Raw genomic sequence first — 17626 nt, 5'->3', positions numbered from 1 at the left:
AGTATACGAATAAGTTAGAGCTTCTATATACGTATATTATTTTGAATTATAAGTAATAATATTTATGTGCTTATAATATAATACACGATTTTCCCAGTTTTATTTTGCATATTGAATAATTTACATTTATATTTATCGTGTAGTTTTTGTTTTTCTTAAAAATCGACTTACATAATAACAGATCGAGTGTACAATTACCATGAAATTTAATGTTCACGTTGAAGTACCCAAACAAAAAATAAAAACATTTTATAATGCTTCTGAAATGCAAACGTAGTATATGTCATCTCGATGGAAATCGAGTTAAATGATGTTTGATGTTTCATGAATATAAATGGGAAATATCTCTTTCATTGCTGGTATCACTGGCTTAAACGCACATCTACATATGTATAGACATGAACTTAAGTCGATGTATTATAATATAAAACACCAAAGTAAGTATATGTACTATGTAGGTATGTGAACAGCTTTATCGGATCGAATTGGAAAAATGTATGCGTGCTTTACACAAGAAACGATAGCCGTAAAGATTATAAACTATTTGGCATCATTACACGCACTTCAGCATTTGGCAATAAACGTTTGATTTAAAAATATATGTTTTTTTTTAAATCTTAAATTTTGCAAATTTGTGTTTCATGTTTTGTATCATGTAGAGGCGTATATAGCATACACACATGGAATAAGTAATACATAATTATTATAGGTACATAATATTTTAAATATGAATATAGTTGTATTGTTAAAAATCATTATAGTTGGTAAATAAAATGTAAAATGTAGGTGGGTAGAAAGGGTCAATTTATAAAATATTATTATGCTAATTACATTTTAATTCATAAGTACGAGTGTCGTATAAATACAATCAGATATGTATTAATTTTTTTTATTCTAGACGTGGGAGTAAAATATATTTATATATCATTACATATTTAATGAAATATGTGCTAAAAGAAATGCAAATGTTGATAAGAGATTTAGTAATTTCATCATATGCAGTGTTAAAATATTATCCGTATGCAACATTTTATATCAAACGATTTACCTACATATACTATGAATGAAGCGAAAAATATTAATTTCAATCAAATGAAAAACTTATATTCTGTCAATTCGGAAGACCCATAAAAAATATTTACATCTCTACTTTTTATGCATGAAGAAATACCCATATATTTTCTAAAATGTAAAACACTATTTCAAAAATTTCCCTTTGTATGTAATTTTAATTTAAAACGAATGGGCATTTTTAGAATTTTCTCAATGCTTGCATGGCTTGAAGAAACACTATTGATCAATATTGGAATATATTTAATTTACAATATGTATCTACATTATTGAATCAAGTTTTTAACAAAAACTGTTTGGTTGTGATTTAAAATATTAACGACCTAATATAATTGCAATTTCACCATTTATGTTTCATTATAATACATAAAAAAGTGAAAAATATTGGTATATTTTTTTGGTCAGTTACAAATATTTATAATGTCTTATAGTCTTATAATATAAGAAACCGAACTTGCACATAAACACTATCATAATAATATTGCCTAGGTGTCCGCTCAGAATCATTTGTATAATATGACTTTTCTTGGCAATGGGGTTTTATTATTAACATAATGTATAACACGGCGCATTGTATATGCAAAATAGATACATAAGCACTTTCATTTGATTGAATATTATTGTATAAAGAAATAATAATAATATTATCATTATCACTTGGGAATTTTGGCATAAATTAGTGTACTCTATTAAAGCATATTGTCCCCCTTAGTTTCTAGACTTGTAATAAACATGCCACAGACGAAATCACCAATTATGCGCGATATGATATTATTTTCGTCATAAACTACACCGATCGAGTTTTGGCCAATATAAAAAGCACGAAATGAAAACTTCTACATCCCACACTTCAGACTATAGTAGTACCTATTTGTGGTATACAGTGAAAAAAAGAATTCATGCGTTGTTACAGAAACCTTTTTTTTTGTTTGTTCTGTATCGTAAAACCGCGAAAAAAAATGGCGAAGAAGACTAGCGAACAGAGAATGCCAACGGCAAAGAAGACTAGCTGTTTACGTCGTGACTTACGAGTTTATTGTGGTTCGCCGGCGGAGTTAACTCGTTTACGCCGTTGACGCCGAAAGACTTTGAACTCTCGCGCAGATAATACACCTCTCAGTGTATATTCGTAATACCGTTATTTCGTTTTTACACATCATACAGAGTGATTAGGAAATTCACTATATTTTTTACGACGTGTCAAAGGTCGGTAACGCGAATTTCTCGATCAGCCCGTATGTGCTGCAGTTCGTTTTTTCAGATCCAGTTGCAAGCGTGGGTGCCAAAACATACTAAATAACAGGTATATATGTAGGTACTATCGTGGTCACCGAAGCGTCGTCGTCGAGCGTACGCCGAAGGATGCGAAAAGAATGAGAGGGAGATAGAGAGACCCGAAATAACTCGCATGGGTGATTTCCCGAGAGCCGTTTGTTCAAACAAATATAATATTTTACGAAACGAAAAATACACGGAAACCCACACACACCAAACACACACACACACACACACACACACACACACACACACACACACACACACACACACACACACACACACGTATATTACTATAATACCCGATGACGACCGCCGTTAGGTAGTAATAATAATAATAATAATAATCGCTGGTGAGTTCGGTTTGGAGCTTTTTTTTTTTATATAAATCACGAAACACCGTGTATACGTTCTTTTATTGGAAACGTTTTTCGTACGCTTACGAATTGTATCATATCGTTTTGTATCACTATATGTAGCCGTCGTCGCGTATATTGTCGTTAGACGGTAGAGATTTAATTTATAACAGGTGCCGCGATTCAGTTACAACTTGCGCTGACGATAGACACCTCGTCAAGAGATAAATAATAATCGGTCGCCTAAACGTGCCTCGTAAAAAAAAAAAATGTTTTACGACATCGAGAAGGATAGATGAAAAAAAAAATAATAATAACAAACGACGTTGGCGTCGTTTTTACGTAATAAATTAAAAGCCTGCAGCGCATTGAGTATGCGCAATATAATAATATTATTATGTCAGTTCCACGACTGTTTTCCAGTTCGTCACCCCACTGCTGACTAGTCTATAATAAATTTGACATAACGTTGTTACTATTCGAATGTCTCAATTTAAAATTAGTGGACTATCTATTCGGATTTTCGCGTGCACGGTTTTTTTTTTTAAATGAAATGGCCTATTATAACCATATTATGAGTAATATAGTAAAGTTTGTATAATTGTTCAAATATTTTGATCCCATTTATATATTCTCAGGATCTCGGATGAAATGAGATTTTTCAAGGGTTTTTCAAATGAACACGTCCACGTTCAAGTTCATTAAAAAAAAATTGATTTTGATTTGTTCAATAAAATTTAATATTCAAACGTCATCACCAAGTCTAATGACAATTTAAGAAATACACTAAACAGTGTTTCATTAAAAATGACTGAAGATTAGTGTTTAAACTATAGGATATAGTTCGAATTTTTGCTCAGACAATATTTTTACAAAATATACCTGTTTCATACTATGATAAAAATACTAAAAACTAAAAATGTATTTAATTTGAAAAAGCTGATAATCGTCCAATTCAAAATATGGATTTCACTCACGTTCACATTCTGTTGGGAAAAAGGCAAAAGCTAGTGACTTTCACTAAAATACATAAACACGTTCCTTACATTCTGGGTTAAATTACAATAATTATTAATTAATAGTACCGTGTTCGATTTATTTTATTGAGCTAGGAATGAAATATGAATTTGTCAATACACGTCTTGGATATTTCAGATATCTAAATATTATCCTTCTCCATTAAAAATCCAAAGTTTTGTTGTACTTATGTAAGACCAGGTGCAGCGTCGCGTAAATCGATAAGTTTCCGATGTATTACATATTATTTGCCCATTGAGCGTACACTCGATGATACGCTAAGATCATGAAAGTATTATATTTATATTTATATATAATACATATTTCAAATTGTTTAATTTATTTTTGCAATATAATAGGTAACTACTTAAAGTCGTACTTTGTACTTATCAGTTATCGGTTATCCTCCCATCACTCATTGCTATTGGAATTGGATGCAGAGCTCATTGTATTATCTTATATGCCATTATAATATACATCATTCCATTAAATTGTTTGTCTATATTGAAAAATTTTAAATACGAGATTCAAAAAAATTAATAAAATAAAATAAATATTATAATAAAGTATAATAGGCGTATAAAATACTAATTAAAAAAGGGAAACTTAGCGCTAAAGTATACTTGGGCTTTTGTTAAATATTTTTTTCTTTACAAGTATAGGTAGTTCAAATCATTTTTTTTAAAACGAATTTAAATACAAAAACATTATTTTCACACATGTTAAGTATAAGAGCTGCTGTTGTTGTAACCGCGCACGTGTATAATGTGAGATGTCAAACGTTTATTGAGTTATTTCTCACGTGAAAATATTTTGTCACGAAAAATAAAACAAAATAATATGTAATACATAATATATGCTTACTGTATAGGTCACATTAATCACATAACGCTTTTTTGGTCGACGTGGTACATATATAACATTATGGTACTTATATATGTATTATATTTTATCATAATATGATGTATACATTTTTTCTCCTTGTCGAATATTATTATTTTCATGTTGCACGCGTCAATCGCACTTATATCTCCAAGTAAATCAAGAAACGTGCACTGGCTATACCTCGTTAACGGCCGACCCCATCACCCACCACCCCACGGTAATGGTATCCACCCACTCATCGTGGGAAGGACGAATTCCCGGTACACCATACGTTCGTTACGAATACTCACAATAATATTATGATACCATACAAACCACACTAAATATAACGCATTGAAATGCTGTGTATTATAATAGTATTATGTTATAATCATAGTATAAAAAATAAGTAGTATGATCAGCTCGAACCGTGTTTTCGTCCTAGTTCGCGCATGTGCATCGCCTCGTGTTTTCGTACATACTGCATTGCATAAGATTAAATGTATACTCGTGACGTCGCCTTGTGTTTATTGTTGGTTTCCTATACAAATTATGTACATTGCCCCATTAAAAAAATGTGTGCAGTCTTATCATTGGGCATACTTCTTAGTCTTTATACTATGGTTATAATAACTTATAATACTCAATAATATTATTTCGTACACAAATCCGATATACTTATATCTCATACCACAGTCCCTATAATAGTATACTACGCTACATTATTACCTCGGTAAGTTTGTTTAAAATATGAAATAGTTCATAATAATATATTATGTGGATAACTGCAATAAAAGATAAATTCGTAGGTTCGTACTTGGTTTCTCTAAAATTTGATCTCGTTTGTTTAAATTCTTTAGTGAGTTAACTTACTCTACCTTACCTTAACGGTTCTATTACGTTTTATATTATTTAGTATGTTATTAGTGCGTATAGGCACAATATACATTTCATTATAACTCAAATCATATTTAATTTAAAAAAGACACATCATCTACTCGCGGCTACTCACGTAACAATAAGAAAATACATCTAGCTGATTTAAACTTATAACTTTTAAACTTTTACAACTAATATTAGGTAAAATACTACAATTGTGTTGATTTCTTTTTATTCTTTATCAACCCTTTGCGTTTCACAAAGAAAATGTAGCGTCAATATCACAATATTGATTATATGGTTTGAATAACCCACAGAATAACATGTAGATGTTATGTAAACTATACGATATCAGAATACATCATTGGACATTTTCTTTAGTTGAACCTTTATTCTCAATATTTACACGCAACGAAAAAATACTATACTACATGAATAAATAATAGAAATCAATTAAAATTAATAATATCTTACTTCATATAATTCGACTGTATAACGAATTGTTGGTATTTGATATACGTGCTACATTTATTGTTCTGGTCTAATATCGCCCCCTTTACGCTGCCTATATTATGTTATACTTCTTTTATAGGTTAGGAACTCATACCAAATGGACACTGTGCGAATCGATTTCGTATTTTCGTCCGAATATTGACGTCACGAGTTACTGCTGGAGTGAAAGATTTTGTAGGAATAATAATAATATTATTATAGTGAGAAGGCGGCGCACATTCTTAAATCTTTTTCAACTAGTAACCTAAATATAGTACGTATACGTATCCCGTCCAGCACGTGTTGATCACATATCAACTTGATGTGCCTAATATAGATCGTATCGTTATAATGCCTTTTGTAAGTATTTGCGTCGAATCCCTCCAATGAATAATGCAATAATTCTATGGATAAATGTCAATATTAATATATAATATATTATAAATAACATTATGTAAGGTACGTGATATTATATATGTTATCGATGACGACAGCCCGCTGCGGTAAATACAATGAAATCATAATTATTGTGTATTAATATTATGCCACCGCGTCCGTATAGCCGCGTGTACGATTCTGTGTTCCGACTCCTCCACGCATGACATTAATTTCAAGAGACCATTAAGACCTTATTTTACATGAAATTGTTAAGAAGACGAGCTTTTTAAAAACGATGATATTATAATAACTAAAATAAAATTCAAACGAGTAATTTTGGAGTTATTCAATTTTATGAACAACCTTTCTACTAATAATAGGTTTAGAATATATTATATAGGTGCTCTGGTTAATCATAAAATACAAAATAGACGTACACAAATTTTAGTCTAATTTTTATTATCTTCTTCTTCTTGAGTTTGTCGGCCATCAATACCATCCCGTCACACATGCAAAATTCTTCAGCCTTCTCAATCAGCCGCTCATGCTTTCCAATCAAGTCCTCCATTCAATGCCTCCTCGTCTTTCCTTATAACGTCTTCCCACATCAATCAGGGTCTTCCCAGTGGTATTTTATCAACAGGGTTCTCGTCCGTGACTATCTTTATGAGTCGATTCCGGCTTCAAAAAGCATGTCAAGCCCACTAAAAAGCTCGGTTTCTGATTATGTTTGATATATTTTCCTTCCGGAATAGACATTCTTGTTTATCATTTCTTTTTGCTCTCCACTCTCCCGTTTCTTTGTCCTCCACTGGTCCAAAAATTTTCCTCAAGATTACCTTATTGAACTTAAACCTACCAACTTTAAGGGTTGGAAAAGCAGCCGCGCTATCGTTTCTCCGCATGACTGTGTATTCAGTTTTTCCTTATTTACCTGTAATCTCACTTTCTTATTATATTTGGAAAATTTTCACAATCTTAGAATTATAATAAATTAATGTTGTTTAAGTACTATGATTTTAACGGTACAAAGTGAATAAAGAATTTTTTGTTGAAAAGTGGAGTTTGTATATTAAAGTTACAGCAGTAGCCACAATACGTTCAGGTAGAATAGATTTAAATATTTTTTTTGTTATAATATATTATGTTTTTAAAGGATATTTGAAAATTCCAAACCTTAAAAGATGCACATATGAAAAATATAAGGGAGTGATAATTTTAATGAAACTTCACGGGTTGACATTAATCACAATGTTTTCCCAGATGATATTATTATAGATAGTACTTTTATTTTGAGTTATGATACCGCCTCAGCGCCTCGCCAATATAATAATACCCCGACTGGTAATTAAACTATTTATACAGAAAAAAGTTACCAAAATAGTATCAAGAACCTATAGCGTATTTTCTCATTTTCGGGTAAGCCATTTTTGAGTGGGTACATCAGCGAGTAGGTATACTTTAGGCCCTTTAGGGCTTATCGATTAAAATTATTACTTGGGATTACGTTACATTGGATGGAGATTTGATTTTCGATATAATAATATTAAGTGCCAAGGAATATAATATTATTATAATATAGATATTCATCGAGTACATCAATTGAAATATGGTCGAAACGTTTAATCCCATGTTAAACGGAGACATTTCTTAGATTTCGAAATATTTTTCAATTTATGTAAGAAAAATGTATAATCCGAAAGCTAACGTTTGTCATTACTAAACATAAGAAATATAGGACATAAAAAAAAACATATTTTTTCACTTGTTAATTATGTATATAGACAATATTTTATTAAATATAAATATACCTACTTATATTACAATGTTGATGTATAACGTAAAATGTAAAAGTAAACGTATTATGTATATATAGACTGCGATTCACTAAAAAAATATTTAATTTGAAATCCATAATCATGTCTAAAGAAAAGGCAAGAAAAGAGTAGTAAAATATTAATTTTTTCAACAAACATAATTTATTTTGGCAACCCAGAACAAAAAAATAAAAACACATTATCAAATATAAACTTTGATATACTGTTAACTGTACGATTGGGAACGAAATGATTGATGTCGTCGCAAAGGCGCTTTACGTATAAATTCACATAATATTATAATATACACGTTGTACAGGCACACCGTACAAGTTTATAATATTACAGTGAAGTTAAATTTCAGATATTATTATTTTTATTTTTTGAGATATTTTTAAGAGCAAATATTTTACAGAAAGTTTAATAGGTAACTTTAAAACAAAACCCAAACATAATACACACTTTTATATAGATAACTTTAAAAAGTTTCCTGAATTTTAAAATATACCTTAGGCTTATACAATGACATAGGTACACGTGGGTATATTTTTATATTAAACATTCAATATAAATACTATGGATAAGTTAGTTATTTTTAGTCAAAAATATCAAACTACGCTACAACATTATGCAATATCAGAAAATTTCATAAAAAAAATTAAATATCTAGATGAATATTTGAAATGTTATTAAATAAAACGATTAAGAAATTAATTGTATTAAAAAAATGTACAAATATAAACACGATTAATAAGATACCTATTGTACAAGGAAATTTGTACCCCCATTTTTCTTTTTAATTGTACGTTTATTCAATTTCTGATTTTTAGACTTTTTAGTGTCATGTGTAGATAAAACTTGTTTTTTTTCAAATGAGAACAAAATGAGGTATTAAAATGTATATACTTAGGATAATAATCATTAAATATGGTTTTATAAAAATATAAATATTATATGTATTAGGTACCTATAGTATTTATTATAATATTTGTATAATTTTTACAAATTATTTATATTGATAGATCAATAGTAATTACAAAAATGTTCAAGTTTTCTAACCCACGATATCTTATTAACCCATTACCATCATAGGCATATGATAATATTATGATATGAGATAATATTATCCTTAGTACACAAAGTTATATAATTAAAAAATTACACGCTTGAATTTTGATTTAGATACATCTAAATTCTAAAAAAAAAATCTGCTTAGTAATTAAAAATTAGAAAGGGGTTCCTTTTTGAAAAACTGTAGTTTATATTGTCACAGAATCATTCTTGAGTGGTACAAGACATATCAAGGATGCAAAAATATGGTTTTCAAGTGTATTTAAAAATTCCAAAAATCATAATTTAAGCATAAAAATAGGGTGAGCACTGAGCATGCTTAAAAAATCGTCATGTATATTATATCGTATACACAAATTGGCCACTACACACTATTGGATGCAAGTGGGGAAACTGGGAAAACAGCTAAGAGACGACTAGGCGGTACTGCGGTAGGGTCGAAAAAAGATATATTTAACCTAAACACATATTAATATGCCTTCCAAAACATTTAATACGAAATTCGCGTGCGGTCCTTTATTACATCTTAGCCCGTAATTGATACTTTAAGTGCCACAAGCTCGTAACGTATAAAGTGCGTTTAAAGGACTCGCATTGTACAACCGGCAAATATTTGTTTGCGGTATTATCTTCTACGATTAAACGACATTTGTACGCGTCTAAAATTCTACGGATGAAAATTAGTGACCATTAATAAAAACCAATAAATATTATGAGTTTTATAACATACAGTTGTCGCTTTCGGCAGATTGACCATGAAAAATATTAAAAAATAATTTGGAAATTCCATTACATCAATGACACATGTCGTTGCACCAGTGGTAGACCGAATATTACGCTGTAAGCACTTGTTATATTCCACACCACAACATTCATGTGATATAATATACATTATACCTATTGCCAGTTTATGAAAACACCTAACTTGAGTTAAGTTAAATTAAGAAAATACAAAATCGATAAGTTAGAAGTTAACAGATTAAAAATATACTTTTAAATTGATAAGTTAAAAGTTTAGTGGAAAAAATATTAACTTAACTCAGTTAAAAATAAATTAATCTACTTTTTTGAATTATTACCTATATGGACCTCATAAAGGGTGGCTATATACATTATAATAAACAATTTTATTGTACTTTTGTCATAATGTTCAATGCATATACCTATTTTTTTTTCGTGTTTATTAAATATTTTAACTACTCGTATCTCAATTAATAATTTAACAAATATTAATTGTTTTATATCAATTCGCAATTTAAATTCATATAGTATTATGTACTTATGTCTATCTAATCTACTAAAATATATCCAAATACAAAATTATGTTATCAAGAAAAATATTTTAAATGTTTGTAATCTTATACAATTGGTTTGTTTTTATTTTTATTTGCATATAGAACCAAAAAAAACAAATTTTTGACTTGATGGATTCTTTTTTAAATCAAAATAGTTTATAAGTTGACTAGAAAATTAAATAACAAATTTAGTTAAAAAGTTTAAAAAAAATTTACCTTTTTAACTACCGGTTAATGCTTACCTTTGATAATTATATAATATATTATTATTATGGACTATGGTATCAAATAAAAATCAAATTACGATGAATACGACGGATATGCTTTTCGTCAAAACCATTGATAGGATATTTTCACGAGGGTGAAGATGACCACCACAAAATACCAATTGTTTCCCTGTAAACTTATCGAATTATTATTATTCATGCACTACTGGAGGATCAGTTTTATAAAGTTGTTTTTTTCCTACAAATAATAATGTAAGCAATATGTTCGTATACATTTTGTAAGACATTTGCACTACATTGTTGGTACGCGACACTATAATTCTTGTATCATTATAATTTTTGATCGATTTATTATTTGTTGATTATAATTAGATGGTTTTCGTAGTCTTGCAGTGGAAATGTTGTTAAAGCACATAGTAAAATTATTACCACAATAATTACATTTTAAAAGATTTCAAAATATTGTTATTTTCGTGTATATAAATATTTGTCAAGTTTATGATTTGTATCACAATAAAACCTTTGTAACAGTTAATTACTTTTGGTATCAGTTGACTTTTCTTATAACATGATAAGTATAAATTCAAATTTTTTGTTGTTGTCAAGTTTATGTTTAGAGTTGGCTGACTTTTAATATAAGAGCTACATAAATCATTGTTTCCTTTATTTATACTAAAACACAGACTATTTTAGTCGAAAATCTGTTTCATTTGAGAGGTGTACTACAGGATAATATTATGTTTACTGCAAATGGACGACATCCAGTAATGCTGGTCTCTACGAACTATCGTTAATTTTTATCACCCTTTAAATATATTCAAAGAGCTTATGAAAATTTTATATTTAGATCATCAGATGCTTTAATAGTCATAGTTTGTTAATTAATAAATTATTGTTTAAGACTAATACTAGATCTTGCTATCTATAAGTAGGTAATTTATCATTTGTATGCTATTTTCTGTGACTACACCAAATCAATCGTCATCAAACTTCAAGAACAATCAGAAAAATTCTAGTACAGTGGAAATCTCCAAATACCAGACACTCACGTTCGCTATTCGGACGTGTCAACTATTTAGTAGTGGTATCCGATAGAGTAGGTTTCACTATATATACCTTAAAATGACGTAACATTGTTTTAAAAATATAATCATTTCTGAAAAGTATTAGGTACAGTATAATTTCAAAGAAGTTATAAATGTGGCAATTATCGCTTATAAGTTATAATTATTTATAGTTACATCTTTTTATACTTTCGCACGTTATAGGCGTGAGTTATACCATAATATTTAGCACCGTATTGAAGTAGTCGGTGGTGAGATAATAATAATAATATATACTTTAAAGCATTATTATAATATATCAATCGTGTTTAGACTGAACGTTTGGGGTGTTAAATTACCATTTACACAGTGTATCTGATTAATATTCAATTAGGGCTCCACCACAGGTATAATAATATCATATCATACGTGCCGCTCATAATAATATTATTATTACCCATATTATATCGTCGATCAGTGGCGGAATCAACACCTTTTGTACACACACATAATGCGCTCAACTATACGTACGGTCTGAAGTCATGTCCGATTTTAGCTCGTTAATCATGTAAATTGATTTTTGTCGTTTGATCGCCATGTTTATAATATTATAGATATATAGGTAAATAATATCATAAATTATAATTATTATGTAATAGTTTGGGGAAATCTATCAGCCGCGGCTCATAATAATTCTATAATGTACTAAGTTGTACTGCACGCGTAGGAATTAGAAATGTATTACTAGTCATATAAAATCAAGAATATTGCGTTTTTTGTGAAAAAACTATTGTTATACCTATTACATCATTTGAAGTAGTAAGACATCAATATAATATTTATATTTCTCATCGTACGGATTTTGTGTTTATTAAATTATTATCAATATTCAAGTAGGTAACCTATACTTCAAATTTTGTATTTTTTACTAGAATATCTACGTTTAACCGGATCAATATTACATTACACTCTGTAGATGTTCAAGGTTTAGCGTTGAAGCAAAATTAATTTCACAAGGTGTCCTATACTATAAAAGCTCTTTTTACAGACAATTTCATCACATTTAACACTTAAAACTATAATATAAGTTGTAAACAATGCGATAACGATGGCTCTGCTGCTAGATAGTCAACATTTTTATTGTAAAAAAAAACATAATGTGTACATGCGCTATTCGTGTATTAAAAATATTATTTATGTTATGGTGCATACACGTCGAGCAAACACGATAACTCAGTGAATGAGAATTTCAATCGTGCAATAACCCATGAGAATCGTTATTAGTTGATGTGGCTCCAATTTTTAATTATTTATATAACCAATTATTCAATTTATTTGGAATTCTTGGTAACAGCCGATATGTATATGTTTAGTGGGGGTGGATCAAGAGTTGTCCAAAAGCATTTCAAAATCGCACCCCTCCGCCTCCGGATTTCTACGTATCATCAGATGCACAAATGCACTCGACGAGCATAATACTATATTATCATAAGTTATAACACTGTGTACAAACTTCTGCATGTACACGAATTAAAATAAATATTAAATTACTTGTTTTGCAGACAAATAATACTAATGGAAATTTAGGTATATATTGTTACCTGGGCGGCACCAACTACGTAATTAATCGACATAATATTACATTAAAGGGGATTATAAAACGTTTTCAGCAAAGTTTACAGAGCTAAGTGGAGGAAATTGAATTTCAATCACTAAAGTTTGTCTTTGGACTAATGCCGACACAGACGCGTTGACATAATAGTTTGGCCAAGCATTAATATTATACATGTATAATCCAGTTTAGTGTATTCATATTCATATATTATAAACGATATCTACAGAACTATCACTCCACCAATTCCCACTGACGACGAATTCAATATTATTGCCCTTCTGATTAACACTCTTTACCGATGCTATTGTATTGATTTTTCAACCAATCGTTTTGATTTCAGGTCGAAGTTAACGTCCGTTGTCTGGAAGGCGTGAGGAAACTGGTGTTCAAATCTGCATTGAGCTGTTCATGTTACCACTGCAAGAAGGAGTGATTTTTATTTTCTCGTTGAGCATTTCACCACACCACGGAGACACAGAATATTTTTTATTAGAATTTTTAAACATCAACAAATGCCTTTATTACTATATTATATAACACGAGTACTCTATAGTTACCTTAATCATAATTTATAACTCATAATAATTATTGATTAATACCATAAATGCTGTACCTATAATAACACTATAAATATACTTCGTTTGTATACAGTTGGAAAATCGATGTCGAGTCCAAATATTATAATTCTACCCTATAGGTATTATAGTTAAATGCACATTTTAGATCTGGATTATTAGTTTTACTACCTATAATTACGGTTCATAATAAAATTATGATTAGACGTGTTTGAATGATAATGATTTTTTTTTTTGTTTAATAAATTTAAAAACTTAAACCGAAACAAACAGCGTGGTATGAGTTATTTCCCTAGGTTTTTCCTCATTCCGTTCGACCAGTGTGCAGCGCGTGAGCCTTGTTGAAGTGCACGTCAATAGTAACTCATCACCGAGTAAAAAACAAAATACTTGGTAAGTATGTGTTCAGCACTGTTGTGGTTTTACGACTGTAGGCGTCGAATGGGATTGGGAATTCGACGTCGGCGACGGATTCGTATAGACGACCGGTGTTGCAGACATGCACCGCACCAGTGTTGTGTTCCAGCCACGAATTATTAATGTAGTTTATTCGTTCCGCCTGCAGTCGTACAACACTCCTCCTGCACCGACTGATGAAATCCATAAAAAAAACTTTTACGTCTTACTCGAAATAGCTGCAACTTAACCGTTCAAATTGGATTTAGTTAGTTTCACGAAGGTAAGTACGTAGTCATCGCCTACTCGTACGTATAGGTCATACGGTCAAAGGATCTTGACTAAAATAAGCTCGAGGTTGCCGATTGTACTCAGATAATAGTTTTTCGCCACACGTACGATTCTCGGTTACTGAGGCGGAAAGGCAGGACGATTTTATTTTCCGACATTCAGGTAAAAACATATTGATTTTCTCAGACCACGGCATGATAAATCCTGTGCATAATAGTTGCCTTCCAAAGTATACGAATTGCGTCCTATCATATTATATTATTGTAATTAAAATTAATATAGGTACCTCAGTATTGCTACCGACGATCAGGTGCATTTCATAATTATACGCATACACGATTTTCTTCTCATATGTAATTAAGTACCTAAACGCTACTAAAATATATTACGTAAATAGATGGAAATATAAAATAACAAATATATACATGATATTATATTGTGTTATTACCTATTATAAAAAATAATGAGTTTACAATAAACGTGTATTTAACATAATATAATATAATATACAGTAGTTGCCGCTTATTGGACTCACTTTGGGACCCGACAATTTGATTCGATTAACCGAATCAATAAGGCGAATGACTCAAAAACATTTTAAAAATGCTTAAATTTAAAAACTTAAAAATATGTATTGAGATTCATGGTATGTATAAAAATAAAAATCTAGCTGTACGCAATTAAAAATAAAATACATACATAATTAATAAAATAAATTAATTTTTTGATAAAAATCTATCTAATGTTGATTGGATTTTCCCTTCTTCGGCCAATTTCATAATCATATCTTCATAAGGTTTATGTTTCTCGAATACGTCAAGATCGCCTCTTTGCTGAATCCCTCTACGTAAAATTTGAAGCGCTTCTAGCATTTCTTAGTTGAATTATGATTAATGATATATACATTAGGTTAAATGGATATTTTTATATTTTACCATAGTAGACACTAGACATCGTGGTTGTATATCTAAAATCTAGGAAGAACTTTACATTAAAATTGTAGTAACGTGAAAATGGACTGTGCGCGCAGTGTATATATGTTTACTTCTTTTTTATTGGTTATGACTCGTTGTCTACGTATATTGCGTACACAGTCACACACTTCAAGTTACTACTATATATATATATATAAGGATTTAATTATATGCTAAATTGACTCACCCTAATTTGATTGAAGATCCGTTAGACGTTCGATGAACAAAGGAAGAATAAATGGGCTTGATATTGAACCACTTTTGATTTATTTTTAATCAAGAACACAACCTATATATTTGAAATACTTAAAAGAATATATTTATTATTTAAAATATAAAATTGTATTAACTAGTTGTGAAGAGTGGCTATCATAACAAAATTATTGAGAACAATTTAATTGTTAAGAGAACGCCACACGGGAATATGTTGTCTCCGTCTTACAAAACATACAACATGGCAAATTGTACGTTCATAATAACACATTTTACTTCGTAATTTTACAGACAAAGGACTGACAACAAAATTAAATATTGTTGTCTTGTTAAAAAAATGGTTTTAAATTAAGACATTATAGTATTTATAGTATACAAAATATACTACTTAGAACTATTTATGTGTGACATTAAATACTACAAATCACATTTTTTTTTTCTAATAATAATATTTGTCGAAATAAAATCTGATAAATGATTATAATGTCATGTGTCAATACAGTTGAACTCGGTTAACTATAGAATTTTTTAAACTCAAAATCGTTGATATCTCGGACTTTTAACTTTAACTCCGAGTCCGACTGTATTTTTAAATGGTGTATTGTAAAATTGACAATCGTTAAAACTTTAAAAGGATGACATCTATATCTCATTTTGTTGCGTTTTTTTGCAATTAAAAATGTAAAACAAGCGCAATCGTGAGAAATTATAGAGCGCAATAATTGTGGTACACTATAGTAACCATTTTCGTTTACGATCAAATTTAGGGTAGGTAGTAGGTACGTTGGGAGGGATTTATAAACTTGTTATGATAGGCAATTCGTATAAAACACATTGTTCTTCTTGACTTCAGGAGGGCACTAGTGTGCACCTGATATCTCAAATAAATGGCAAAGGGATGAAGAGCTTACAGAGACGTAGATTTAATAGATCCTCATTCCTTAGATTAGCGGTTTTTTCACTTCGTTTAAATAAAAACAATATAATTAAATCGAATAAGAACTTGTTGAACACCACAAAATCATGCATAAAATAATATACTGCTAATGTAGCTGACACACGCTTTAAGTAGGATTCAGATTTATGGTTTATATGTAAATAAATACATAGGTACTTACTATTCTTATCAAGCAAAACTCACTAACTAGACAACTGATAGTATAAATATACGTTTCAAAATATTTTGAATGAAATGAGCTAAGTTTTGTTTTACACATTTCACTATTAATCAAAACATTAATCGTAAACATATTGTATATAAAAATGTAATATTTTGAAAAAGCTCTAATCTCTGAAAAAACATTAAAACATAAAATAAAATATAATTATCGCTTTGTATGATGACAGCGATCATCGACAAGCACGGCTATACTTAAACGCGAGCTTAATAATTATTTGTGGCGATTTAAATCCACGTCCACGTAACGAACAGTATATAAAACTATATATTTTGCACTTTAATTTTTTTTTTTTATTTGTAAAAATATATTCGTGTGTAAACACGGACGACAATAAATATTAATCGTTTAAATTTGCGTTTGTTGTGAATAATATTATTATATCGACCGGTTATGATAGTCCGTGTATTTAGTCTTTTTTAATACATTTACAATTTTCGGGTTTTTTTAGAAAAATATATTATTATTATAAATCCGTGCCCGCTATAGTATAATCTACATATTATAATATAATCTATTCGACAGTAAAATAATAATATGTTATACCATACATATAATATATATACGAAGGGTATAATTATGTTTGATTTCAAACCAGT

The 17626-nt window shown here is 29.6% G+C and overlaps 1 protein-coding gene across 2 annotated transcripts in view; it reads left to right on the top strand.

Annotated features, from left to right (window-relative positions):
• The window catches only part of LOC100306981 (glycoprotein hormone-alpha2-like), a 65547-nt gene extending 51353 nt beyond the window's left edge, over positions 1-14194 (top strand). For both annotated transcript variants that reach the window (XM_029487218.1, XM_029487219.1), the window contains one exon: positions 13741-14194. In XM_029487218.1, the coding sequence (XP_029343078.1) occupies positions 13741-13833 (93 nt within the window). In that variant the 3' untranslated portion in view covers positions 13834-14194. The remainder of the gene's footprint in view (positions 1-13740) is intronic.
• The last annotated feature ends 3432 nt before the right edge of the window (positions 14195-17626 follow it).

This window comes from Acyrthosiphon pisum, chromosome A1 (genome assembly GCF_005508785.2).
Source record: "Acyrthosiphon pisum isolate AL4f chromosome A1, pea_aphid_22Mar2018_4r6ur, whole genome shotgun sequence".
Lineage (NCBI taxonomy): Eukaryota > Metazoa > Arthropoda > Insecta > Hemiptera > Aphididae > Acyrthosiphon > Acyrthosiphon pisum.
Note: the sequence above shows the minus strand (reverse complement) of the source record. Positions and strands in the feature narration are given on the sequence as shown.